The sequence below is a fragment of the Aegilops tauschii genome, chromosome 3, assembly GCF_002575655.3.
Source record: "Aegilops tauschii subsp. strangulata cultivar AL8/78 chromosome 3, Aet v6.0, whole genome shotgun sequence".
NCBI classification, from domain to species: domain Eukaryota; kingdom Viridiplantae; phylum Streptophyta; class Magnoliopsida; order Poales; family Poaceae; genus Aegilops; species Aegilops tauschii.
Genome location: NC_053037.3, coordinates 624,054,665 through 624,082,514, shown reverse-complemented (window position 1 = coordinate 624,082,514; position 27,850 = coordinate 624,054,665). Strand labels below are relative to the sequence as shown.

Here is a 27,850-nt window from a genome sequence, read left to right as displayed (position 1 = left end):
GCACCTGTGTCCACCCACCAATCGATGGGCTGAAACACTGAAAAAACAGTAAATAAATTACCGTACCCAGGTGCACCATTCTCATTGTTGTCCACAATCATGTTGACGGACTTGGAGTCCTGTCCTGACTTCTTGTACTTGTTTGGGCACTTGTTGGCCCAATGTTCAACCGAACCACAAGTGAAGCAGCCCTCGTCCTTCTTGTTCTTCTTGAAGGTCTTCTTACCCTTCTTCTTAAAGTCGGTATTGTGTTGGACACCGTTCTTTCCCTTGGGCTTGTGGGAGTTGAAGTTCTTCTGGTTCACCATGTTGGCGACAGAAGTCCCTTCGGCCATTTTTCCGTGCGAGTCCTTTGCCCTTGAATTCTGCTCAACACTCAGATGGCCAATGACATCCTCCACAGAGAATTCACGCCTCTGATGTTTCAGAGTGGTGGCAAAGTTCCTCCAGGAATTAGGGAGCTTAGCGATTATACAGCCCGCGACAAACTTGCCCGGTAACTCGCACTTAAGAAGTTAACAATGCATATTATCTCATGAGCCTGCTCCAATACAGGACGGTTTTCAACCATCTTGTAATCATGGAACTGCTCTATAATATACATCTCGCTTCCGGCATCGGCTGCCCCGAACTTAGATTCGAGCGCCTCCCACAAGTCCTTGGCGACCCAGCTGTCAGAAAACTCTCCGTTAGTGACTGGCAAAAATAAGCGCGTAGGTGTAAGCTCGGCTCAGCTCAATCCCGCAACCCGCGGCGTGGCATGGCGTGGCGTGGCGCGTCGTGGCGAGGCGGGCGGCAGAGGAGGAGTGCGCGAGGGCCTCTTCTCTTCTCAAGCTCCAATAGCATGTAGAAGAGAAACCCTTATAAGGAGGTCCAACTCCTCTTCCACTTCCGGGGTGGGACTAAACTTCCCACTACACCTAGTGCCATATAACCCACATGGGCCCTTAGAGATTTTTCAGAAATTGCTACATGGGCCTAGAGCCCATCTCAAATTTCAGCACTGTTGGCCTCTCTGGCGCTGGCCATTGCTACCCGGTTGTCTCTGCCGCTGCCACGTGACTCCGTCGTAGGGGACGGTGTGCCTCTGTCACGTCCAGGTTGGGGTGATTGGTGTGGCTGTTTCGTTCGGGATGCAGCTTCTCCTGTTCGGGATCTTCTGGATGACTGGCACCTTGTAACAGGGTGCCGCTTGCCGCCTCTCGTGCCCTCCCATGGCTCTGCGTCCATCACACGGCCAGCTCCGCCGGCATGGCCGAGAGACCGTTGCAACCATTGCCTCTCCAAGGGTCATCGTGCTCGCGAGTGCATGGACACTTTCCAGTGCATGGGATGCCTCCGATTTGGCCACAAAGCGCGTTTCTGTCATGCACAGCGCCGCACTGACCGGACTACGATGCCGCGACATGTTGCTCCACCATCCACCCCACCGCTTGCATTAGATGTTGATGCAACCCCGGTTGACATGGCGTTGCAGCCCGTACTTGTTGAGTAGACTGAGCTCCTCCGCGCTGAACTTCACGACTGCATTGCACGAGTTGGGAGTGTTTTGGCAAGTGCAGAGGCTGCTCTCGCCAAGCTCCTAGTTGTGCCTGTTGTGTCCCTGCTGCCCAAGATCCAGGTTGGTTATGTCGATGGGGAAGAAGGCATGTTTGGAGATCTCTCTCCTCGCGCTACATTCTACCCTTCGCCGCTGCCTGTTGTGCACATTGCTTATGGGAGTGAAGTCATTGTCGAGGTCGTGTCTCCAGTGCTGCAGATTATGCCAGAGCTGCAGAAGCTTTGTGGGGAGCCTACTTGACCTATTTCGATGGTTCTTCCTAAGGAGATGGAGTTGCTTGGAGGGGCCTTGGCGATGTCGATTGTGACCTCACCGCCCTCGTTGGAACCCAGTCAGCTGCTCGCCTTTGTGGACCGTGGAGGTTTGGATGCTACTATTGTTCCTTCACCTGTGGCTGTTGGCCAGGTGGCGTCTGTAGGTGCTGAGGTTGATGAGATAGGTGCTTTGGCACGTAATTCTGAGGCGCTGAAATCCATTCAGCCCCCAGTCTTTGATCGTGAAGGTATGTTGGCACGTATTGACGAGGCGGTCTTCGTGAAAAAGCTTGGCGGCTTGCTCGCGTCCTTGGAGGCAGCTACCCCTAGATCTGGCTAGGCGATTGCTTGCCTCCTAGCAGAGGAGGCTTCTACGGGCAAAATCAAGAAGGTGAAGAAGGCTCTCAGGAGCATAGGCAAGAAAAGTGTCACCGTTGGTAAGGCATCCACAGCTTCTTAATGGATGATTTTCAGTCTCTTTGACCAGCATCTCCGATTGGCTCATCTCCAAGGATTTGTTGGTGTCTGTTGTCTTCAATAATGAATTCGTTGGGGGTTTCTTTTCGACATAGAAGTGCAAGGGATCATGGTTGTTCTGTGTTATGTATGTTTGTCGGGTTGACCGTGGGGTCTTGGAGTTTCTTTCTTACCGAGTCCGCATGTGGTCTATCTTTATCGGTTTTTGCCCGATTTCCGATTAATTAACTAGGAAATTCTTTTCTTCTTAATTTATCAATGAGGCAAATATTTTGCCTCCATTTTGAAAAAAAAATTGCAGGGTACGTTGGCATGGCAATGGCAGAGGCTTCCCATTGCAATTGGGTCCTTCTGCGTCATCTCCATCACGTCAATGCACCCTCCGGTGCCAGTGTGAGGCTTGTGAGAATTAATGGAGTTTTAGGCTCTTGAATCTATGAATTTCGGTTTTGAAGACCTCTTCTACAGGATGGTTTGGTGTAGATGTTGGTGCAAGGGTGCATGGTGTGATGGGGCCTGTGTTAGAATTAATCTGAGGCACATAGTCGATCTATCGAGAACCAATCAATCCCACGAGGCGCGTGAGACGACACCGAGATTTGTTAACGAGGTTCACCGACATGGCTACATCCTCGAGGCCCAACTATGGGATCTCCTCCCCATGACACTGCTACAATACCGCACATCGGCCACTCGAGCATCGTCACAGGGCGCCGGCTCCCCCTGCGTGTCTGTTCTTATGTTGGCATAGGTTACATCATGTTTCTACCCTCTCATTATATAAGAGGCATAGGATACAAATGTCCTAATAGGACAGGACTCGTACCCTGTCTACACACAGTTTGAATCCAAGTCCAACTGTAACCTACCTTGTACAAACATATTCGACACAAATCTAACAAACTCCACCTTGGCGAATATTCTCCATCACCTAGGATTCATCGATGCGTTGAACCTCCATATATATTGGACTTAAGACTATACCATGAGCACCGTTGATACTCCCAAAATCCACGTGACTCCACCTGTAACTATAGTCCTCATCTTCTCCAGAGTCAACATTAGAGCAAAAATTAAGTTACTCTTTCCTCTATTTTGTGCTCCTAACTTTCGGAGTATCCGTTCAACGGCATCACACACCAATCACTGATCTGCATGAAAGTGAACAACTTGCATATTGTAAGCCACATATTAGAGTTTACTGAACTCAACATCCTAGCTCTTCTTGACTGTCTGTCTGAAACCTGAAGAAATTTCACTGTTGCCCTGTGTCACCCTGTTGGTGCTAAAACCGGTGGATCTCGGGTAGGGGGTCCCGAGCTGTAGGTCTAGGAACAATGGTAACAGGGGACGAAGGGAGACGAAGTTTATCCAGGTTCGGGCTCTCTCGAAGAGGTAAAACCCTATGTCCTGCTTTGATTATATTGATGTGATGGAGTACAGAGTACACAATGATCTACCTCGAGATCGTATGATTGTGTTCTAAACCCTAAAGCTCGTCATCGTGCCTCTAAAGACTAAACCCCTCGGCTTATATATGCACCGGGGGTGCCTAGGTTACACAAATGGTCGGTTGTCAACGCTCCTGCTACAAAGCAATCCTTGAAGTGCACGCCAAGTCTTCATAGGCTTCCACCTTGATCACGCCGAGGGTCATAGCTTTGGTAGTCCTGCCTTTAATGATCGGCAGGCTAGGAGCCTGGCCCATGGACTGCTGGCCGTATAGGTTAGTACCCCTTAGTCCAGGACACCGTCAGTAGCCCATGAACTGGTCTTTGAAGTCGAAGACTGCAGCTCTCTCCTCCCAACAGCCTCTTCGGATGATGTCTTCGGCTTGGCAGGAGAGTTCTTCCTTCATCAGTTCATGCTCGAATCCGAAGTCTTTGATGACTTATAAATTACTTGATCTCCTTTTACAGTCGATTTCACCGACCATGTGTTCAAAAACTTCAACGTCGGCAAGGAAATTCAGGGCCCTTTTCACAAAGGTGCTCACCCTCGTCTGAGGTCTTGAGTTAACTTAGTATCAAAGACTTGCCACGTAGGTACAACTAGAGAGAGGGTTCAAGCCCTGACAGTTTCATCTAACCGTCACCACGTGTCGTGGGGTCGAATCAGTTATCATGAAAATGTTACGTGGCCCGAGGCTGCCTTTCACTGGCATGTCTCATCAATACAGAGATCGATCCCCGGTTTTCAAGGGATTTCATCAACAAGTTGTTTTAATCGATGCGCGTATAATAGCATGAAGGGTTGGGAATAAGCATTTTATACGGCGCAGCAAGGGGACTCTTGGTCTAACCTATAAAAGTGAACGGAAGTAAAGCATTTCCCCTTACGCTTCCATCTCCCTGCTCCATTGCCCAAAGCTCAAAAAGCTCCGGCGCCCTGAGATCCAACCCCAAGCTTCCAACCCTCCCGTGTTCCTCCACCAGGGATGGCCGGCAAGGGAAAGGGGGCCGCAGGCCCCGCATCCGACTCCGACTTGAAGGGGCTGTGGGTGCCGTCCAACATCATGGTGGGCACCATCGAGGAGCTCCGGGCTCCTAGGTACATACCCACAGCCGCTAAGTGCCAGGCCCCGGCGACGGGCGAGACCGCCTGTTCTGCCTCCGCCATCCCTAGTCCCAAGGAAGGGGAGAGCGTGGTCTTCGTTCCCCACCTCATCCAAGGTTTGGGGTTCCCTCTTCACCCCTTTGTGAGGGGGCTACTGTTCTTCTACGGGTTAGACTTCCACCACCTAGCCCCAAACTCAATCCTCCATATAGCCACTTTTATCACTATATGCGAGGCATTCTTCCTTGTCAAACCGCAGTTTGTCTTGTGGATGAAGATCTTCAACGTCAAGCCGAAGAATAGTGGTTCCCAGCTCGCTGAATGCGGCGGGGCCATGATAAGTAAACTCCCAAGGGTGCTCTGGCCAGAGGGCACCTTTGTGGAGACAATCAAGTTGGGGCAGCGGGACTGGTTCTATATCACTGACTTGCCCACCAAGGGTCCGATAGAGACCCCTGCCTTCACGGCCGAGCCCCCGAAGAGGCTCGTCTCCTGGACAAAGAAGGGCTTCGACTGGAGAAACCCAGACGAGGTAAAGGTGCTCCAGAAGAGGCTTAAGGTGGTGGTCGGACAAGGCATCAAGCTGGTGGACGTGGTCCACGTTATGCTTCACCGCCGCATCCTACCTCTTCAACTCGAGGCCAAATCCGATGTGGCGCTACAAACCTGAGGATGAGGCGACCGTGCGGCACTTCTTCTGCATCGACCTTGCAGGGATGTGGACGTCGCTTTTTCAAGCCGTCCAAAAACACCTTCCCCGATGAGAAGGGAGACGTCGGCTACGACAATGAGAATGGTCCAACCGAGGTATACATAGTTTTACTTGTGATGTTGTCTTGTACGTATTTCTAACTTTTGAGAAAGTGATCGGCTTGACTTTTTATGACTAAGCCTAGTGCGCCAAGGCCCGAAAGATGAGTTCTCCGGCGCCGCCGCTTGAAGAAGACAGGACCCCGCAACTTGCAAAGCTGCTGACCGAGGAGCCGTATGTTGTCCCGGTCAAGGAGAAGGAGGAGCCGAAGAAGAAGAAGGGCTAGCGCAGCCGAGGAGCTTCCTCGAATGCCTGTCAGGAAGTACCCACAGTTCCTCCGTCCAGGAGGAGGAGAAGGAGGAGGAGAAGGGGAAGGAGGACAAGGACGAGGGTTCAACGTCCGAAGACATCAAGGAGGACGACCCTCCTCGGCAATTCAAAAGGCTGCGGAAGGCCTCTGCCGCCCAGCCAAGCCAGTCCTCGCCCCCCACTGAGGTCGCACGTACCGGCTTCTCTGGGGATGAACTCCCCCCGCCACGTAGAGAGAAGCCGCAGGCGAGAAGGTACCTTGTTTAACACACTATACATAATAGGTTTAATCAACATATCCTTAATTTTGTCATCTTGCTTGCCTTTATAGCCCGCAACGCCGACTCCCTGGGGAGGACGACTCGGACAATGATGTCCCTCCGGCCGAACTGGCCGAGAGCTCTTCGGATGAGCAGGGTGAGGTTGCATCACACTCGGACACCTCTGTGTTAAACACAGAGGGTACGATGTGCCTCAGGCTGGACGGAGCGAGCGGACCGTTCGGTCCTGGCCCGTTGAAGAAATTAGCCGGTCCGGTTACAGAATTTGGGCCCGATATTCTGTCGGTCTGGTCCGGTCTTTGACCGAGCCGAGCGAGCGGAGCGAAGCGCGCTGCAGGCCGGTCCTCGTTATCGCGGCCACCACACGCTCTGGCCGGCGAGATCCGCGCGCTGGGTGACCGACGACCACGCCCGCCGTCCCTCTCCCGCGTGGGCGCGCCCCTCTTTGATTTGTTTCCGTTTATTAAGTCGAAGAAAGAAGAAAACTCAAGTCGCGCGTGAGGTAGAAGAGAACAGAAAATAGAAAGAAGACGCCATCACACCCGTGATTATCTGAGAGTCACACAGGGCCGGGCAAGAGGCAGTCGCGCCCTACCGTTTGGTTTTTCCCTTTAATCAGTCGACAGAAAATAGAGAGAATGATATAAACATGATTCGATCCGATAATTTAGGCGCTTCCCACAACAACTCCTCGCTGTTGTTCCTTTTATTTGCTAGTAATGAGAGAAATAAGTTCGATCGGGTAATCAGGCGGCATTCCATGACGCAGTTTCCTCTTATTCAGGCGAAGAAAATAGAAGGAACAAGAGAGAAAAAATGGTTGGATCCGACAATCACGGTGTCATCCCACGACTATCTTCACGTCAGAATTAATCCACCAATCACGGCAAGGCTCATACAAGGAAAATCATGGGCCCATGCACGCGCTAAATTACTTGCATGCAATGGAAAAAACTGCTAAAAATATACTTGCGGACGCTCGAGGGTAACCGCCGCGCCGCCCCCTCTCCCTCGCCTTCCTCTCCCAAGCGCCGCCGCTCCCTCGCGTGGCTGTTCCCCCTATCCCCCGCACGGCCGCGCCGCTCCCTCTCTCTCTTTTGTGCCTCTCCCTCACGCCGCCTCGCCATCATCAGGTGCGTCTTCTCCGGCTCCAGACACCGTGCTGCTTCTCCGACAACCTCTCCGACATCTTGAACCCACATGGACGTCGCCGGGACCGTGAGGACCGCCGGTCCGCACCGAGCTTCTCGTCCGCCGGTCCGGTCCCTGAAATCAGGACCGCTGCCCTGCTCGGTCCGGTCCGGACCGGACCGCCGGCGGCCGGTCCAATCGACGGCTCGGACCGGGACCGGACCGTGTCCACCCTGAGATGTGCCCATGGCCGAGGTTCATATGGCGTGTCGCCGAAGATTGAGGGGTTGAATTTCCCTTGGTCCTTGAAGAACCGGTGCTTAACCGCCCGGAGTCCTCAGCCCGATAGCCCCAGTGCTGTCGAGCAACGAAGGCGGCCATCTCCTCTCCTGTGAGGGACGAGGCCGAGAACGCCCAGCCGCCCACCTTGGGGCGACACAAGGAGATAGAGGCAGCTTTACAGAGCTCCTAAATTCTTCCCGGCATTCAACCAGTTCCGGTCGAACTAAGTTATACTCAATGCGAATATGCAGTAGTTCCCGAGACTGTGGTCGAACTAAGTCGTCCGACGAGAGGATCGATTTCGCTCTTCGGAGCCTAATAAATGTTTTGCAGGCCTTCGCCTCATCTTCGGCGTCCAACTCAAAAGAGTTGGACGAGCTGAATTACAAGCATGAGTGGTCCGAGGAGGACCTCAATCTGCTACTCAAGGAGCAGATGGATAAGGCGCAAGGTAAGATATAGAAACAAACACCATAGCTTTATCCGTTGTTCGAAACAACTCAAGTACTAATATAATAATTGTGTTGATTGTTGCCAGCTGCCACGGCGGAGATGGAGGCACTTCGTGCCGAGCTTAAGAACGCTCAGACAGAAGCCGAACAGCAAAGGGCTACGTCTGAGAAGAGCAACACCGAGCTCTCCGAGGAACGGGATGCTCGAAGGAAAGACCAGGCTCGGATCCTGGAGGTGGAACAGGACTTGAAGGGCCTGTACGCAGAGCGCGACGTCCTTCAAGCCGACAAGAAGAATGACGCAGCCGAGCTCAAAAGGCTTGAGCTGGCGCACAATGAGGCCCAGGTCCAAGCGAGGTCAGACCGAGAAGAACTCCGGCAAGTATCTGAGATAGCTGCCGGTAAGCCATTTTTATTGCAGTGGGTCTTCGGTGGTGGCAACTTTGCCGAGCTGACGGAAATCTGGTGTGTATCAGGTACCTTTGTGGACCTACCGAGGAGTGCAGCAGATGCGTGCCAGTACTTTAACGAGCGTGAGGATGCTGCCGAGCAGAAGGCGTTCTGGGCACAATTTCAAGTGTCGTCGCATCCGCCACTCCTCGGTGACCAAATGAAGCAGTTGATGGAGCTGCACCGCGTCGCCAGGCCTGTCATGGAGGACCTCTGCAATGCCTTATGGCCCGCCGAGCCGCTGCCGAGCAGTTACTTTGGTTTAATCCAAAGGCTTCGAAGCGCCAGCCCTCGTGTCCAACTCTGGAAGCGTTCGGCTTGCTTGGAGGGTGCTCGGCAGGCTTATGCATCTGTGAAGGCGTATTATCCTGTGGTCAAGCCGGAGGAGATGGCGAAGGGGGCCCCGGAAGGGACGAAGCGGGTGCCCGAGCAGTATTTTAACGATGTGATGCCGGGTGCCCGGTTATCAGAGGCTAAGTGTCGCAAGGACACTATTCTTGAGGATCTTGAGTAGACCTCCCTCGGCATGCCGAGGTGTATGATGTAAAAAAGACAAGTTTCATTTAAATGTGAATGAGTCCTTTATGGCTGATTTATTTTGACTCCTTTGCGACCGTTCAAAATTTTGAAAGTGGCCAATCGTCGGCTTCCACCCCTTCGTAGATGCTACGTAGGGTGTCTCCATGATAACAATACAACCCTTGGCCGACATCTCGGTGCCCAGAGGCTGTTGTGTTATCGGAGACTAGGCAAGCAGACTATGGGGGTTTATAACTTTCACTTACTGCAGTCTGCAGAGCAGTTCATGTCATATGATGTAGCAAAACACGACATGTCTTGTGTGCTTTCTCATAATTAGCAATACTGAACATGGTTCATGGTAGTTCTGTTGAAAAATCAGCTATGCAACTCTTTGTTCTGCACGACCATGTGGAGTTGTAAATGCACTGAATAATTCTTCGTTATTTCATCTTTGTCTGCAGGAGTTCATCCTGCAATTTCATTGTGCACCGACACATCATCCATAGCAATTTCACCACCACCGGCCACGCCAGTTGATACCACAAGCGAAGGCACCACCAATCAAAGTCATTCCCGAAGCCGGTCAAAAAATAAAGATCTGCGTGCAAAGAGAGGGGCCTCTCCCCGATCAACAGCATCTCCCCTTACATCAGTAACTAGCACACGTCGCTCCCCACGTTTTTGGGTAAGTATGCCATAGTATTTGTGCTGATGTATCAAGATGGATATTTCATAGGCAGGCTGCTGATGCAGGGAATAGGCATTAAGCAATAGACAAAAACCACTTGGGCGGCACCATATGATCCAGTTTGGCTGTATCACAGTTTAGACGGCCCTCATCGAGCAAATTCTGAGTTAGGCAAACTGAAGAAGAACGAAATAAGCAGTGGGCAGTGTACTTGGTAGACACAGAGAGTTCCATCTCAAACTCCTCCATTCATAGTTTCTGGTCCTCTCAACCTTACACACCAACGACTCGCATGGATGTGTGCAGTGAAGTGGAGTATCCAGTAAATCTTCGATGAGCGTTGCAGCTGCAGTTAGCTTGGATTTGGTCCCTGCTATGCCATTGTTGGTGATGTATAATATGTTGTAATTTTTATCAATTGTTAGATGTTTCTGTATGACATAATAATATTTCGAATAATCTCAGTAATGCAAGAGAAGGGCTCTGTAGACCATGTGGAAAAGTGTTGAAGCGTCTCAACCCTCCGAGGAGAGCCCACGTGGTTTATATTGTTTGTACGAGACAAACCTCTCGTAGGTGTTTACAGGATTCGGTTGTGAGAAACAGAAAGAAGGAAAGATAGAAAGTTAAAAGAGAGAACTCTAAGTAACTCTATCTATTCCAAAAGAAAACTTGGAGTACAAGTGCGGCAAGATAAGGGAGAGAGATGAGTGACACAACAAGTCACGTTACAATGTTTAACAGTTGGGTGCCACGTATATGGCTTGGAGGTGTTGCTAGGATTAGCTCGTTTCCGGTTCCCTTTCTCTGTCGCATGCTCTGTCTGTTTGTGCTATGTTCTATAGCGGTTGTGCCAGTTGCGGTGTACTTAGCTCGCGTGTATAACTAGGAATGCGTCAACAACAATTGTTTACTACTATTCACAACGTGAGCTAGCAGACACTCAAGACATCATTGGTTTAGAGCACAAAAGGTTTGATGCCAAATATTGCGGAAATTCACAGGGGCACGCGAGTGCGGGGGCACGCACCTATCAAGCCCTGCCTGGCCGCTCGATTGCCTCGCGATTCTCGAAGTAGTTGAATGCCGCACGAGGGCACAATAAGTTTTAAGTTTCAACATTGAAACTTACGCTTTTTTACATCTGAAACTTCCTATTTTCTTACTCGCTTGTACCAAGTTTCCGAGATATAATTTAAAGCAATTTTTCTGTCAGTCATAGACACAAAATACTTGATTTTTATTGGTCTCCGTAGTAAGTTTCAAAATTGTAACTTAACATATTCTATAAAATATTGTTAAAATATATTGAAAGTGAATCTTATTTCAAAGTGCTGGTCACGAGAAACACGAATATGCAAACATAACTTAATTTGAATCTTCGTTTAAAAGATATAGAACTTTGAAAATCGGAAGCCAAAATAAAAAGCCCGCACCAAGGACTTGTGTGCCCCACGACTTGCGTGACCTAAATCCTCGTCCCCAAATATTGGCTACTAATCGATTGTGTTATCAAGTTATCTGTCTTGGCCATCTCAGATAAAGTTACAATATTTGATAAGTCTTGATTTTGTCAATATTTAACAACGCTAACATTTGGCTAACCAATTATCGGTAGCAAAGCAATCATCCTCTTGACGTTTCACCGAGGAAGAGAGCATGTTAGGCACGCGGCACGGGATAATGTACATGCATGTCAGAAGTGCCACGTGGGGCTACTAGAGCTGATGGGGATGGAAGAGATTGTAGTTAGAACCCACTCAGCACAATCTATCTATATAACTATACTAATTTTAGACTTCCTAAAAATTCCCACAACAATTAGATTTTATGAGCCGTTAATCTGATGGGTCCGAATTATTATGGTGTAGATCTACTCACGAAATCCTTCATTGAAAAAAAAACTGTATTGTATAATTCTCAAAAAAAAACTTTTAAAAGGTCCACAAATCTTCTGTTTGTAACTAAAATAAAATCCTAGCAGCTTACGCAGCCATGTTCCCTTATATTGTACAACTCCTTAATTCTCTCTCTCCCGGTGGAAACACATGTTCCTTTATCTCTTAATAGTTTTCTCTCACCCTAAAAAAAATAGTTTTCTCTCTTCCCCGTGTCCTCCCTCTCTCTCTGTTCTCTCTCTCCCCCGTATCCATCTTTCTCTCCACCGACCCTTCCTCTCTCCATACTCTCTCTTTCGAGTTGGAACGGAAAACCATCATCTCTCTCCAACCAGAAGCATACGAGTTTGGCCGCATTGATCCAGTTGATCATGATCTCATCTCTCTCCACCCTGAAGCAAACGAGTTTGGCAGCATGGATCCAGTTGATCAAGATCTTTCTGCCTCAAATATGAGTTCCTCTTCTAGATCGGCCACACTATAACGAGATCCCACAGTATATTCTGCAATTTTTTCTTGCATATTCCTCTACTCCGCTCCGACACAGATCCCGCTGATCTCAGGTAACCATGCTATCCTGTCTCCTCTTCAAAGTCAAATCATGCGCTGCTTTGATCTAGAACATCTGACAGACTGGGAGTACATAGATGGCTACTTGTAGGTTTTCCATACATGGATGCATTGATGTGATCCTCCTGTAGGTTCTAAACCGTTGAATCACACCAATATCTGATGTCGTGTATCCCTTTGTTGGAGGCCTCTGATCAAAATCTCCTCATCCATGTCGAACATGTCCCTCTCTCCAGGATGTCTTTGGTTGCTGAAGAAGAAGGGTTCCAAATTCTGACTCTGCTGAACTGGTGGCACGGTCTGACCTTGCCGATGCAACAAGCAGAGTTCTTTCCAGCGATCACGCATCTATGGAAGCTAATTCGACTTCTTTTTGAACTGGTCAGATGCGGGAAAACAGGCAACTACATGGCAGCTATCTGATTGATTCACGTGCAGTGCATGCACGTACACAGATCATTATTTGCCTTCTGCCATAGATAGATTCTGCTTATGTATTTTGGAGTGTATTATTGCAGGTTGACTAATTTTATTTCAAAAGCTAGCTTTATAGTACATGGAGATCGATTCAGGCAACAACGCAGCAGGGAGCAAATGGATTCAGTTTTTGCCGATACCTTTTACTACAAAGTATGTCGCAGCTCGACGGATCATCTCAGTTAAAGTAAAGCCAAGCCCGGACCGAAACTTGAGTCATTTTCTAAGCATTCAATGGATCAGTATTCACATTTGCCGAGATCCAGGAGTACAGGCTCCAGCACTTTAAGCAAACAGCACAAGTGCTCCAAGCCGCTCCTCTCCAATTCTACAGAAATGTGTACTACTTTCTCCCTGTTGCTTAAGTTTTTCTTATTCTGACTTCTCATGGTTCTTAAATTATACCCAGTTGTGGTTACGGTAATTGTTTGTTTGCTAGAAGGTTGGACTAGGCCTTTCTGTCATCAATTATATGGATAGATTTTGTTCTATCTTACTGACAAAAAGACTCTTCCCCTTTTGGTGACATGGAAAAAAACTGAGTGTCACGTGTGAGATGAGAGAGGGAAATGATATGGCTCTTTATCATGTCGTGCCTATCGCAACCATGTGTTAAAAAAAAGTTTAAGTACAGGTATTGTATTATTTTCCTGATTTATACTTGAATCGATACAAACTGCACTATTGGATTCGGATTAGGCAAGCATCTCCTGTCCAAATATTTTCTACCGGTTTTCTATACTGTTTTTGAATCATGTTGTAAGAGTACGCATGCAGTTTGTATTGCTTACACTAGCAGGACAACCAAGATTTGATTCAATTGTTGTACTCCTTACTTTTTGACTTGCACCTTGAATAATCTAAAAAAACATGTTCCTTTGATCTGTGATATAAAAGTTTTGCTTTCTTTGTTTTCTGCAATTTAGGTCTAAAACAATGGTGTGTTATTATACTTCAATGCAATTAGCCTATGGAACGCAAATAAGCTCGACAGCAACAAACTTATGATCAAGAGGTCAAATGATTGGTCCAAGTTCATGTCATAGATAGAATGGTTTGGACTACATGACATACAATTTTAAGGTAACATATGCTTTAAATTACCATCCAGTTGAAGGCGATAAGATGCTTATTCTCTTCCGAATGAGATATAAAATCTCTAAAATATATCCTAATAGCAAGCTTCACATTTCCTAAAATTTAAAATCTTTCCAGAGGAGAAATGGCCAGAAGATTTACTAGCTAGTAATTTATTCTGAACCGACCCATATATGTTGTACAATGAGTGGAACATCAACTTGCACCATGTTTGAGACATAAGGAAGAAAATTAACACGCAATCTCAAGATTCTTGATAGATACAGATAATGATGATGTGAACAAGGAGACAAAAAAATTCCAGAAAGTACATGGATAGAGATTGATATATCAGTTCACATTGGATATATGTAACACTCTGTATGGAATCTCTTTTATAGGCTCGGAAAATGATTTGCCAATACTGCAAGTTGATGAACGTTTTGTAAAAATAAAGAGGAAAAGCAAGTCCAGTACTTGGGTGATGAAAGAGATCAAAAGCAAATTTTCAACATGCATCGGACTTTTCTACTATGCTGCTCTATGCTTTTTAGTATCTATTGCATACCAAATTATATTTATAATCGTTATTTTACAGTAGTTAACACAAGTTTGGTCATGTTTTGTAGAAATAAGTTACCAATGATAAAGTAATCATGAACAACAACAAAAAGACTGGAACATGTAACACATATTGTTGTACATTCTGATGGTAGTGAGGATAAAGATGAATCCATATTCAAGGAATCAAGACGTAAGAGAAAGCTTACAATTACTCGCATATGTGGCGCATTGGTAAAATACCATTAAAAATATTGATGTTTACATTCATGACAAAAAGTGTAACCATGTAAGCTTTTTTGGTGTATTTGCACGTTCTTTTATAATACAAGTTCCATAGAGGTGTTGATAAACAATCGGTGACCAAAGAATTTCGGAAGCCTGGAGCATCAAGACCTCGAAAGATAAGTGGCAGATTGATGGATATAAAAAAAGAATGTAATATAGCATATATGGGGAGTGCCGAATTATTTTCTTTACACATATACTTTGATGTTAGTCCCTTTCATCTGTGTCATAAAGTTACTAATATGCCTCTTAGTCAAGAGCAGATGGTAGGTGTATATGTTGAGTGCCTGAAGAATTCAGTTCACCCGTTTTGCTTACTATATAAGGAGAGAGCATATGAAGGTAAAAAAAGACTAAGTATGCAACACCAGTACAAAAATAAGTAAGACGAAAATCTGCTATTCTCCACCGGCCATCTGCTCTTCTCGCCTACAAAAATATCACAGTACACAAGCTAGCACACCTTGAGATAATCAAAAAGTACAGTGCTCTCCCATGTCTCTACCCATTGCGCTAGAGTCACATATAATGTTCAAGTCCAATTATACGTTTGTTTAGATTAAAAAATAACAATCGAATTAGATCAATTGGGCATTGAAACTAATGACCGTTCAAAATAAGGTACATCAACCAATAATCTGCATTGCCTACCCAAAAGGTACACCAGCCAATAATTTAGAATAGAATTAAATATTAGTTTTACAGCGAGGAGATATAGATAAGCATAAGTCATACGTCATTATACACACTGCTACAACTAAAAATAGAAAACGTAATTTATGAAATATAGATGTGCAACAAGAATTATTCTCCCCCGGACAAAACGGTAATTTTCTACATCCTAGAGTTCAACCAAATTTAAAGTTATAAACTAAAGCTAAGTGTCTTATGCAACGTGCACAAGTGGATTAAATTAAGACACCAATTTTCAAAGCGTGAGATACTTTTAGAATCATGGATACATGGGAAGCCATGCTGCGCCTTCTATGAATATTAATGTTGCCGCTATAGTGCGACTATTAAGTAACTAAAAAAAGCATGGTTTACTACTAATACATGATTCCTGCAAAAAAGATTGCTCAAAGCTAAACATTCTCATTCTAGCCCGTGCGAATGCACGGGTTGGCGACTAGTCACACTAATTTATTTTCTATTCTCTCTATTTAAATAAGTGTTATAAGTTGTATTAAAGTTGAGACAATTATTTGAAAGAGGGAACATTTTTTTAGGGGTTCAAGCAGACTACTGCATGCACGCTGCAAAGTGTCCCGCACATATGTGGGCAAGTCAAAACAGTATGCATGCGTGAACCTTCGAGTCATGGTGCTCGCCGGATGCCCTCGACCGTGGTCCGCTCTCTCACAGCGGCGGGCGAAGCCCTTGGGCCGGCTTCAACCAGCTCCACGACAACCTCTTTCCGCACATACAGAGGTGCCGGGAGGCGGATGAGGAGCTCGTCATCGTGGAGCGCGCGGTGGAGCCGGAGAACAAGGCGCCGGCGACCATCTCGCTGCCGCACAAGACGAGCACGCCCTTGCCGACGCGTGCTGCTAGTCCGCCGAGAAGTTCTACCTCGGCGTCAATGAGTGAGCCGGTCGATCTAGGTTTAATTTTCACCGCGATCTTTGTATTTGCTATGTATGAACTATGATCGTGTGATGAACTATTTGTAGTGTGAAGATGTTTATAAATTTGCTGTAAAAAATTTACTGGTTCTGTGTGGGAGTCTTCATGTTCCGCAAAATCGTTTTAGGGAACCCTAGTTTCGGATTTTACCCAATCTGCTAAAGATGCTCTAACTATAGTTGATGGTACTGACGTGCCTACATGCCTGCCTCTGTGCTCGGCCAAGTTGCTTCCTCGGGTGTCGGGACAGCGTGCAGCCAATGCTTTTTTCGGTGGACGGAGGCTTTAAGACTAGCCACGGGAGTAACTTCAGCAGTAACATCGTGTCCAACTCAGCAAATTTGCTTATATGACAATGAGTTAATGAGGAGAGAGATAGTTGTAGTAACTTAGCTAGTTACTGTAACATCACATGCCCAATGCAATATGAGTCTATAACCTAATAAATGAATCTTTGCATGTTACCACACTTAAGTTACTATCCACTATGAAGGTAGTAACATAGTCTAAGAATATGTGTATGTTACTCTTCATTGTGGCTAGTCTAATTTCCATCACTTCCGCACTTTGGTTTGCTCCTTGGATGCCTTGCCTCGCCGAGATCCAATCCGATAACAACTGTGCCCGGCAGTGACACTGGGTCTTTTTCTACAGTGCACCTACGTACGGTAAAGAGAAAGACGGACCCATTTGCCCGTCCTGCTCCTCCTCCCGTGTTCATACCATGCATGGATCCCACCGCCGGCTGCTAGCTAGCTGTTACGAGTTCCCCAAGCTCTACGCTTCACTTCACCGCCGCCAGGGCTGTCCCCGTCCCCTTGCGGTCGTTCGTTGCATATTTGCAGCGTGAAGAGCACGCACACGGTTGATCTTCTCAAGGCCAAGTACTTCCCAGGAGGGAACTTTTTCGATGGGCGGGCACGGGGCTCCCCCTTCTGGAACGATTTGCAGTCGGTCAAGCCGGCGTTCACCATGGGGGCGAATTTTTCGATTGGGAACGGACGCTCGACCCGTTTCTGGACGGATAGGTGGCTGGGAGCCCAACCTTTATGGATGGAATTCCGGGATTTGTACGAGCTGGCCGTCGATCCATCCATCACGGTGGCGGCTGCGCTCGCGGCTAGTCCTCCCGTGATCTATTTCAAACGAGAACTAAACGGGTTAGAGCAGGCCAACCTCTTGGCCCTGATGCACCTTATTAACCCGATCACCCTTCAGGACGAACCAGATACGGTCAGCTGGGCGCTTACCAGTTCGAGCAAGTTCTCGGTTAACTCTCTGTACCGTAGGCTGTGTCGAGGGACGGCACAGCAGGCGCTCGCGGGGCTATGGAAAGCGCAGTTGCCCTTGAAGATCAAACTCTTCATGTGGCAATTGTTTCGCGATAAGTTGCCGACTTCCTTAAATGTGGCCAAATGCAATGGGCCGGCCACTGGCCCCTGCGCGTCGTGTGGGGAGCCTGAGGACGCCAGCCATGCGTTCTTCAGATGTCCCCTTGCTAGATTTGCTTGGAGCGCGGTCCGGGCGGCGGCTGGTGTTCAGTGGGATCCCAGATCGGCCGCAGAGCTTACTCACCTTTTAGATACGATACACGGGAGTGCTAAACGGGTGATGTGGAGATGTGTCGGGGCACTTCTCTGGTCTATATGGCTTACTAGAAACAAATTTACTATTGAGGTTGCTTCCCTTCGCATCCGGCTAACATCCTCTTCAAATGTAACCTTCTATTGCAGCAGTGGAGTCCGTTGGGGAGGTGCAGGGATACTGAGTTGACCAACACCGCTCAACAACGTTTGCTGCAAGTCTATGTGATGGCTAGGGAGCCTTGACTATGGTGATGTCCATGGTCCCTTTTGTTGCTTGACGAGCCTGCGTGCTCTGTACGGGCTATGCCCTGTAATGTCTTTGGTTTGGTTGAGCTGCGCATGGAACTTCCGATGATCCTTTGACGCTGGCCGGATAGGCCTGTGGGGTTGTGTTATGACTTGTTTCACGCTGCCGTTGTGGCTTTATTAATTTAAAGCCGGACGCGTCCGTGCGTCTTCGTTCTAAAAAAAGAGCACGCACAGGGAAGGAAGGAAGAAAGAAGAAGGTCAGTCGATCCTTCCATTCCATTCCGTCCACTGGCTGCTTGCTTGTCCATCATATATCCCGTCGGTTGCTTGATAAGCAGCAGCTAAGCTAGCGCTTCTCTTCTCCGTTAATTACTTCGAGGCTCAGTAAGTGTGACTATTTCACCCAGTTTATATACGCGCTAAAAATTGTTACGAGTATAAACTAGTATAAAATAATGACCACGGTCGTCCCTTCAGCTATCAAAAATCAGTTTCAATAATTTCCTTTCATCCATCTGAAGTAGTACTAGATCGATGCTAGTCCTCGTGTCTAGTGATTTTCCCTTCAAAATCAGGCGGCTACTCATTTGCCCACAATTGTAGTATTTGCTCGCATTACATCATTGAGTTTCGTTCACATATATATATATATATATATATATATATATATATATATATTCTTTAATTTAGATGCAACGGAAGTGGGACGAACTCCTATCAAAGGATCGCATACTAGCAATTCAAGAGGAATTGGCGGGATTCTTACTTGAAGAGGTCATACATACAGAGGGAGAATACCATCGGGAATTGGAATGCGATTTTGGCAACAATTAGATATTAGGGATCGTAAGAGATATTATATTGTATATATGTATGAACGTGTTCTATATGTAGTAGCGTCGAATAGATATACGAAAACTTGTTGTTCGACCAAGCACGAAGAAAGAGATGTCACTTCTCTATGTTCATGATGATGTTGTGTAATGGCTCCTTCATTGCTATATGTAGTAGCTAGCGTCGAGTTGAATGGAAAACATTAAATGAAAATGAAAACCCTAAATGAAAAAGAATTGAATGGTAAACACAAAAAGAAAAGAGGAACACAATATGAAACCCCTAAACCCTCCAAAACTCTAAACCCCTCCTTTCAAAAAGAACCCTTTTAGTCCCGATTAGTGTTACCAACCGAGACTAAAGGTCCTCCTGCCTGAGCTCTGCGCAGCGGCCACGTGGAGCCTCTTTAGTCCCGGTTCGATCGGGACTAAAAGTGGGGGCCTTTAGTCCCGATTCCTTAGTCCTGGTTGCACAACCGGGACTAAAGGACCTTACGAACCGGGACTAATGCCCTGTTTTCTACTAGTGATAAGGTGTATGTTCGGGCTTACCTTTTCGTCCAAAACTGAAAGCTGGCGGTTATTTTACAGTTTGGTGGGATATAAGGTGTCTGCTGGAGATGCTCTAACATGGCCCGTAAAATTTGAGCGGTTTTATAGTTTTTCGTTCTTTTTGACCCGAACAGGTTCGCTAAAAGTCCACCGGCCCGTAATATTTTTACAGGCGGGCTGCATATCAACCTCTTTGGCGCTATATCTATGGGTTTGGCATTGTTTTACCGGACGCAAACTCTATCCCCTCCACCGCAATCCCCCCATATTACCGCTACCATTCCCCAACTCTGGCGACAAATCTCACCGCTCCTCAGCCTTCCTTTCTTTTGCTCCATGGCCCGTGTCGCTCGTGCGCGTGGCGGCTCACCGCCGCGCAAGCTCGAAAAACATGACAAGGAGGCCAGCAGCTCCAGCCAAGCCGCCGTCGAGCCATGGTGCTCATAGCAAGCCCGCGGCTGCAGCCGGCTATCCCGCAACGGCGGGTGGATCCCTTGGGCCGGCTTCAACCAGCTCCATGTCAACCTCTTTCCGGACATCCAGAGTTGTCGTGAGACAGAAGCGGAGCATATCACCGTGGAGCACGCGGTGGCGGCCGGTGAAGAAGGCGTCACCGACCGCCTCGCCACCGCACAAGACGAGCATGCTCTTGCCAACGTGTGCCCCAAGTCCGCCGAGAAGTTCTACCACGGCGTCGATGAGTGAGCCGGTCGATCTAGGTTTAATTTGTATCGCGAACTTTGTATTTGCTATGTACGAACTATGGTTGTGTGATGAGCTATTTGTAGCGCGGAGATATTTTTAAATTTGTCGTATGAAATTTACAGGTCCTGTTCTGCCAAAACCTTCAAAATCATTTTAGGAGAACCTTAAAACAATTTTAAAGTGTCGGATTATACCTGGTAAGACTAGACTAGTAACTAGTCTATGTTACTATTTCTATATTGAAGAGTAAAATATGTGTGGGGTTATGCAACACTTCATTTATTAGCTTGTAGACTCATCTTGTGTTGGTATATGTGATGTTACTCATAGTATAAGTAAGTAGCTATGTTATTCAAAGCATCTCTCTTCTCATTAAATCATTACCATATAAGCAAATTTGCTGAGTTACTAATGAAGTTACTCCCACGCTATTGGCAGTCTAAGAGCAAGTAGAATACAACAAGCTTATAGCCCGCTTACATGGCAATTTTGCCTATGTGAAGAAAAAGACATGGAAAATCTTATGTAAAGAGAGTGGGCTCTAATGCAAGATCCGTTCATACCATGCATGGATGCCACCGCCGGCTGCTAGCTAGCTGTTACGAGTTTCCTCAGATCCCCCCACCCCCAATTCCTCCTCACCCATCCCGTCGTCGCCCAAATCGATCCCCAAGCTCTACGCTTCACTTCACCGCCGCCGGCGCCGTCCCTGTCCCCTTGCAGTGGTACATGTCGTGCGCCGCCGTCGTTCATTGCATATTTGCATCTGGAGAGCGCGCACACACGGAAGGAAGGAAGGAAGGAAGGAAGAAGAAGGTCAGTCGATCCTTCCATTCCGTTCCGTTCTGTCCACTGGCTCCTTGCTTGTCCATCATGCATATATCCCGTCGGTTGCTTGATAAGCAGCAGCTAAAGCTAAGCTAGCGCCGAAAGTCATCTTGTGATCCCGAGCTCATATGCTCCCGAGCTCATATGCTCCCGCATGAACAGTAAAATCGAAAAAATATCAAAAAATTCCAAATTTTTTTTGAGAGAAACATTGACAAAAGTTCTAAGTGCCTGCAAAAATTCATCATGAAATCACATTCCTGTAAGGCGTGGCAAAAAAAAAAAAAACAAATTCAGTGCTTCAAAATGCTTTTGAAAGTAGCTTTTTCAGAGTACTGTTTTTGTTTTTTTTGCCATGCCTTCTAGGAATGTGATTTCACGACGAATTTTTGCAGGCACTTAGAACTTTTGTCAATGTTTCTCCCAAAACAATTTTGGAATTTTTTGAATTTTTTTCAATATTTTTCCGATTTTACTGTTCATGCGGGAGCATATGAGCTCGGGATCAATTCCTCCGCGTCCAGCTAGCGCCGAAAGTCATCTTTTGATCTCGAGTATAGAAAATTGCTTCTCTTCTCCGTTAATTGCTTCGAGGCTTAGTAAGTGTGACTATTTCACCCAGTTTATATACACGCTAAAAATTGTTACGAGTATAGAAAATAATGACCTCGGTCGGTCGTCCCTTCAGTTATCAAAAATCAGTTGCAATAATTTTCTTTCATCCATCTGAAGTACTAGAGCGATGCTAGTCCTCTCTAGTGATTTTTGGCTACTCATTTGCCAACAATTATAGTATTTGTTCATATTACATCTTGTTATCAATGAAAAACAATTGTCTCGTCCTGCAGTTAAACCAAAATATAGATGGCAGACAATACATCCAAAACTAGTTCATCGGAAGGGAGTCAGGGACAATCAAGGTTTAAACAGTTGGTCTTGACCTGTTCCCATTTTTTGGCAGCTGATGTGTGATTGTTTGGAATGTTAGACGGATTCTCCAGATCTCCCGGTACGCTCACAAGAAAATCAAATACACACATCTCATACTTCTTTCTTCGCAAGAGCTAGTGCTTCTCTTGGATTGTCATCGATGGTTAATACTATGAAATAGCTTGTTTGAATGGGTACACAGTTCACGACATTGTTCACATGCTATGTCCTAGTATGTAAGAAAAGTACTAGGACCACAACCGCGTTTGGCAGAGTCTGCATCAGCTCAAGTTTACTATATCATGTCTTGATTAGAGGTTCCATCACATGGGCTAACCAAATTATAGTTGGGTTGGGACTCTCTAACAGGGCACATATCTCAATAGGTACCCCTCTGCCTCCATTGGCCTGAAGATATGGTTCTTTGTGTTGTCCCATGTTTCTAACTAATCTCTTGTATGCCATGGCTCTAGTCTGCACTGAAAAAGAGCGATGCACTTTGCTTTTTATAAAGGGCATTTTCATTATTGTTTTACCGAATTGATACAACGACAATGAGTAGTAGTACACTTTTTCTGAGAAGAGCAATGCATAGGAAGGTGTGTGTTTGACTGTATATTTTACTTTGCATTGTTGGCCTAGGGTATAGAAAACTTCTACTCCCTCCGTCACTAAATATAAGCATTTTTATAGATTTTAATATAAACTACATACAAAGCAAAATGAGTGAATCTACACTCTAAAATGCGTCTATATATAGAAATGGAGGAAGTAATAATTAATGCACATATAGACGTTTGTGAGCATTGGTTTTGTTGTTGTTGTCGTTGTGACTGTGTTGCGCGTTATTTTTCTGACAAACTGCGCGTGAGCATCCTCTATTCCTCTGAATATAATTTTTTTTGTCATCGCATATTTTCAACTAGTATCTAATTTGTGTGTTGTATATATAGATCAAATAATTGGCATGTCCAAGTTCAGAAGTACACAAGTTTAGATATTGAGAGCTAATGTGGACGGAAGACTAGCTAGTAGCGCTCTCAGATCCGTGCGCGTCAGTAGTCCAAATTATTTTGTATTCGTCTATGCAAGTTTAGCCAGATTAAATTAAGGTGCTACTCACGAGAGCCTCTGTTTGCATGCAAATTATTTTGTATTCGTATATGCAAGTTTAGCCAGATTAAATTAAGGTGCTACTCACGAGAGCCTCTGTTTAAAAAAAGGATTTTACCAGTACGGCTCCGGTAACAAAAAGAGGAAAGACGGACACATTTGTTCATGCTCCGCTAGCTGCTTGCTCCCGTTCAGACCATCCCACCACCCGCCGGCAGTTGCGCCTCCGCCTCACCGCCCTGCGCTGCGCCGCCGTCTCCACTGCATTGCATCCAGAGATCCAGGAAGCAGGAAGGTAAACCGGTCGGTCCCTCCATTCAACATTTCCACTGGTCTGTTGTTCGCTAAGGATCTAGCATTTCTTTTCCCCAGTTAATCGCGTTGGTGTGTTACTTACTGTTTAAATGAGTTAAAATTTGTTCAAATGGCCTCGTTCCTTGAGACGTATAAATTTGAGTAATTTCCTCATGCTTCATTAACCTGATGCCGGAGCCAAACTCTGCTTTAATTCGTAAGCCAGATCCTTCTCGGTTGCCTAACACCATGAAGGTGAGCTAGTCCAGGCTGGTTGCCTTATACATAGGGCCTAATGTGTTTTTCGAAATTGCTTTGACTATTGACATGGTTAATAGTATATGACATGTATAATGTAAAAATTATATCACCGAAAGCTCCTTTCACGTCCGAATTTGATAGTATGCTTTGTGTAACTTGCATGTTATATATTATTGCTCTAATATTTGGTCAAAGTTAGCCTCGAATAACGCATTACGCCCTATACAGATGGTCACACACGAGTATGTCCTCGCCTCATGATTAACACAGAAATAAATTAAATCGATAGATTTTGAGAGAGAGGGGAGAGATAATGTCAAAGACACTTTATGTCATAGTTGTACTGTGAGCAAGAAAAGAGAGAAAGAGGAGCCTGCCATAATACGACAGCTCCACTGATCAAAGCCGTCGACCCTGTACGTTTATATAGGGACATTTTGAAATTTTTGCCTTTTGACAATGACATGTAGTAACTGTTTGAGAGCGGCCTATTTTTAGATAAGTGTGGCCAGATAAACCCCTCAATATATAGTTTTCAAGAGGAAATTGAGCGCTCTCCGTTTCCTTCCCAAAGTATTTTTGCATGTTTATTTTTCAAATACTCCCTCCGTTCCTAAATATAAGTCTTTGGAGAGATTTCACTATGAACCACATACGAATGTATGTAGATGCATTTTAGAGTGTAGATTCACTCATTTTGCTCCGTATGTAGTCCATAGTGAAATCTCTACAAAGACTTATATTTCGGAACGGAGGAAGTATATTTTAACGGTTTATGTTTCTACGTGTGTTAATTCCATTATTCTACCATTGACATACAAATTTCACACAAAGCTTTCCACTAAAGATCGAAGTATTATTCAACCTGTACTATACATTGCACTCAAATTTTACAATAAACAAATGCATGTGGGATAATAAAATAATAGATTGAAGGCTCCACTTCCATCTGCCTCACATAAGTAACCCGGACTTCGCTTGCGCTGCTAGAGGTTACTCTCAAACAATTACAACTTGTCATTGTCATAACCGAATTTTTCCAAACCCCCTGTCTATTTTCCAAGGGATCGTGGGACTTTGCTGCAGTCCTGACAAAGACGCTGCTGGAGAAAATGTTTCCATTTCCTGTGTGTTTTTTGTAATTGACACACGGGGCCATGTAAAGCGTGGATGGATCCCAACTTTCACACGTCTCTTTCAGTACCAACTGTTTCGTAAAGAACACTCATAAAGAATAGCTTTTCTACGAGAAAGATTGGCCTTCGCAAAATATTTTCTTTTAAAGGAGGTTAAACCCCAAGTCTCTGCATCAATCGATGCATGCAGCCATCTTTATTGATTATTCCACAAAAGTCTAATAAGACATACATCAATCCACCCGAAGCCACCATTCACACGTACAAACTCGATAATATGGAGTGCTCTCATTTCCCATATCTAAAACCGGTGTCGTCACCGATCCATCCACATAACGTATCGGGACCAACAACCGGTGCAGCCTACTTAAAGCGCACACCACATGCATACATTTTAGAAGCCGCCATCATCATCGGACCACTTACCCATCTTCAGGAGAGAGATCCGCATCATCCTTCCCAGTCCATACATCCGTCGACGCCACCACGGCGCCCAACGACGCCACCGCCCTGCTCATCCGTCCAGACGCAAAGATTCTAGAAGATCCATCGTGCATAGCACCTGCTACCCAGGCATGACTCAGCGTAGCACCTGTCGGCCAGGCATGACTTGACAGCTCCACCGAAGCTACGTGCAAGACGAAGCCGCTCCACCTCCTGCCTCTGTCTTCCAGCGCTGCTCCACAAACGATACTCCCAAAAGAGAAACGGCACCGTAGTACTGCCATCTTCCGATCTGGAAGACCAGAACATAGGGTTTCCCCCGAAGCAACATGAGTGGGTCGACAACAGTTACACGACGATGCCTTCACCAAGGTACCGGCGCAAAACGCCGCCATCGCCCGCCAACGGCTCGGTTTTCACTGGCAACTATGTCTGCCCGGCTCGTAGCCGGGAATAGATGACGAATCTCTAGATCCGAGCACCCAACGACAAGCCAACCATCTTTGACGGAAGAGATGACCACCACCGCCGGCTGCACCGGTCAGAACAGATCTAACCGGAGGTGCCGCCAACGCGACCACCAGGCCCTCCATGCCCATGCCGCCGCCGCCGCCGATACGAAGGCAGATGGCGCGCCGCCGCCGCCGCCTAAACAGGGCAGGCCACCGTGCCCGCAGCCCGCGCCGCCTCCAACCCAATCGCGCCCCAGCCATCGCCGTCCCCAACACTACCACCACAGCCGCCATTAGGATGCCGGCTGGCCGCCACAGCGCCATAGTCCAGATCTGGGCCATCATGAATCGGATCGGCGCCCCCGCAGCCTAGATCGGGGTCACACCCTCGAGCCAGGGTGCCCCGCATCACCCTATGACCCTCGAGAGGGAGGAGTGCCTCCGCCGCCGCCGTCGCACGTACAGGCTATTCCCGTCGCCCACCACCGGCGGCGGCGCAGAGGAGGGAGAGGAAGGAGTGGTGACCCGGCGGCTAGGGTTGGAGCCCATCGGTCGCCCGCGCGGGGGCCCGCGCGGGGGGCGACAGAGGGGAGGGGAGGGGAGGGGAGGGGAGGGGAGAGATGAGATCTGGATTGCCGTGGCCTCACATATGGTGGCCTTCGCAAAATGTGTATGGCTATGGTTGAAGACCTGAAGCATGCACTGTTGAAGTGTTCACATGCCACACGTTTGTGGGACGAGGCGTGACAGCTGTTCGACTTCCATATGCCTAGGCTACATCCATCAGCGTGGGCCAAGGACATTCCGTGTGATGACAGGTTTACTGGAAGGGAGCATTCTATCATGGTCTTTGTCATGTGGTTAATTTGGCACTCAAGAAATAGATTGAAGCCTGAGGAGGAAAGGCTTCCACCCGGCGACCTCTGTTCATCTTATTAGGGAGGTCCTTACACTCATTTTTTCGATAAAGAGCATATATTAATATCGCAAAGATACCAATTACACCCAGCCTCTACAACAACGCAATGCCCTAATGGCATGACGGATGCACACAGAAAAAAAAGTAGAAGAAGCTAAAAAAAGAAAAGTCCCGCTACAACGTTCCAGGCCTTGCAGCAGAGCACAACCACCACCAAGACAACACCTGATGTCCAAGTTCTCCAAAAGCGATGCCTTCAAGAAGGAAATTAACAGTGCACCAGTGTTGTCGTCGCCCGATCGTAGATCTTGGGTTTTCACCACGGAGATAATCCTGGTTCTCAAAACAATGCCTTCAACAAGGCCATTGTCAGGCACAAATTAAGGCCAGACCTTGGATTTTCACCCTAAAAAGCAAGACTTTGAACTTCACCTGTGTTGTTGCCCCCACTTAGAGCAACTCCACTCGTTCGGCCCCCAAGCGCAGCGGCCGTCGCTATTTCGCGCCATCAGCCAACGCTTTTTAGGCACTGGGGGCGATCTAGGTCCCAGTCACGGCCCCAGGGGCCGGCCCCAAGCCGTTTAAATTCAAACAAGACATTTCCCGCTACCAAAAAAAGTCACAAGTCCGGCGATCAGCGCCACAAAGTCCGGCGATCACCATGCCATAGGTCGGCAACCAAAAAACTTGAAAGTTCAGCGTTCAAAAAGAAGGACGCGTAGGCAATGCATCAAACGGCGGCACCGTCCTCCGGCGTCGGACTGGCGGGAGTCGGCGTGCGCGGGCTGGTCGGCGTCGGCGCGGCTTCTGTGCTAGGCGTCGTGGAGGCGCTGGTCGGCGTCGGCGCGGCTTCTGTGCTGGGCATCGTGGAGGCGTCGCTCGGGCTTGGCGAGGTCGGCGTGGGAGTTAGCGCCGCCGTCGACGGGATCTGGTTCAGGATGAGGCCACGCTCCACCATGAACCACGCCTTGACCTGCTCGTCCATCGCCGACATGTCTGCCCACCATCAGGAAAGCCAGGTCGGTGTTCCTCTTCTTCGCGGCGACATTGATCAGGAGCAGGTCGAGCTTGACGGTGCTGTTCGCCATCAATGCCGTCCATCGAGCCGTGGTTTTCTCTTCCCTCTGGGCGGCGCGGGTCATGGCATCGGCGATGCAGTGTTCGATGGACTCTTGCAGACACGCGGTAGCCGGCGCCGCGACCTTCGCTGCCTTGGCTCCTTTGTTGCCGTCTGGGCGCCCTTCTGACGCGCCGGGCGTGGGCGCGTCCGGCTTGTACATCTCCTTGGCCTTGGAGAGGGTGCGCCGCACATCCGCCCACTTCTCGCACTTCTTGAT

At 47.3% G+C, this 27,850-nt stretch overlaps 1 protein-coding gene across 1 annotated transcript; it reads left to right on the top strand.

Moving 5' to 3' along the window:
• The first annotated feature begins 7,566 nt into the window (after nt 1-7,566).
• Nucleotides 7,567-9,040, top strand: LOC109735289 (uncharacterized). Its single transcript, XM_020294488.4, has 4 exons — nt 7,567-7,575; nt 7,936-8,053; nt 8,141-8,455; nt 8,531-9,040. Exons 1-4 carry the CDS (start codon nt 7,567-7,569, stop codon nt 9,016-9,018), a joined length of 930 nt encoding a protein of 309 aa, XP_020150077.4. The 3' UTR covers nt 9,019-9,040.
• Nucleotides 9,041-27,850: the final 18,810 nt, after the last annotated feature.

Excerpts from the sequence above, each read along its gene's own strand:
- LOC109735289 (XM_020294488.4), top strand. Across the intron at positions 8,054-8,140 it reads GCAGATGGATAAGGCGCAAG|CTGCCACGGCGGAGATGGAG; the intron begins GTAAGATATAGA and ends GATTGTTGCCAG. Across the intron at positions 8,456-8,530 it reads AGTATCTGAGATAGCTGCCG|GTACCTTTGTGGACCTACCG; the intron begins GTAAGCCATTTT and ends GGTGTGTATCAG.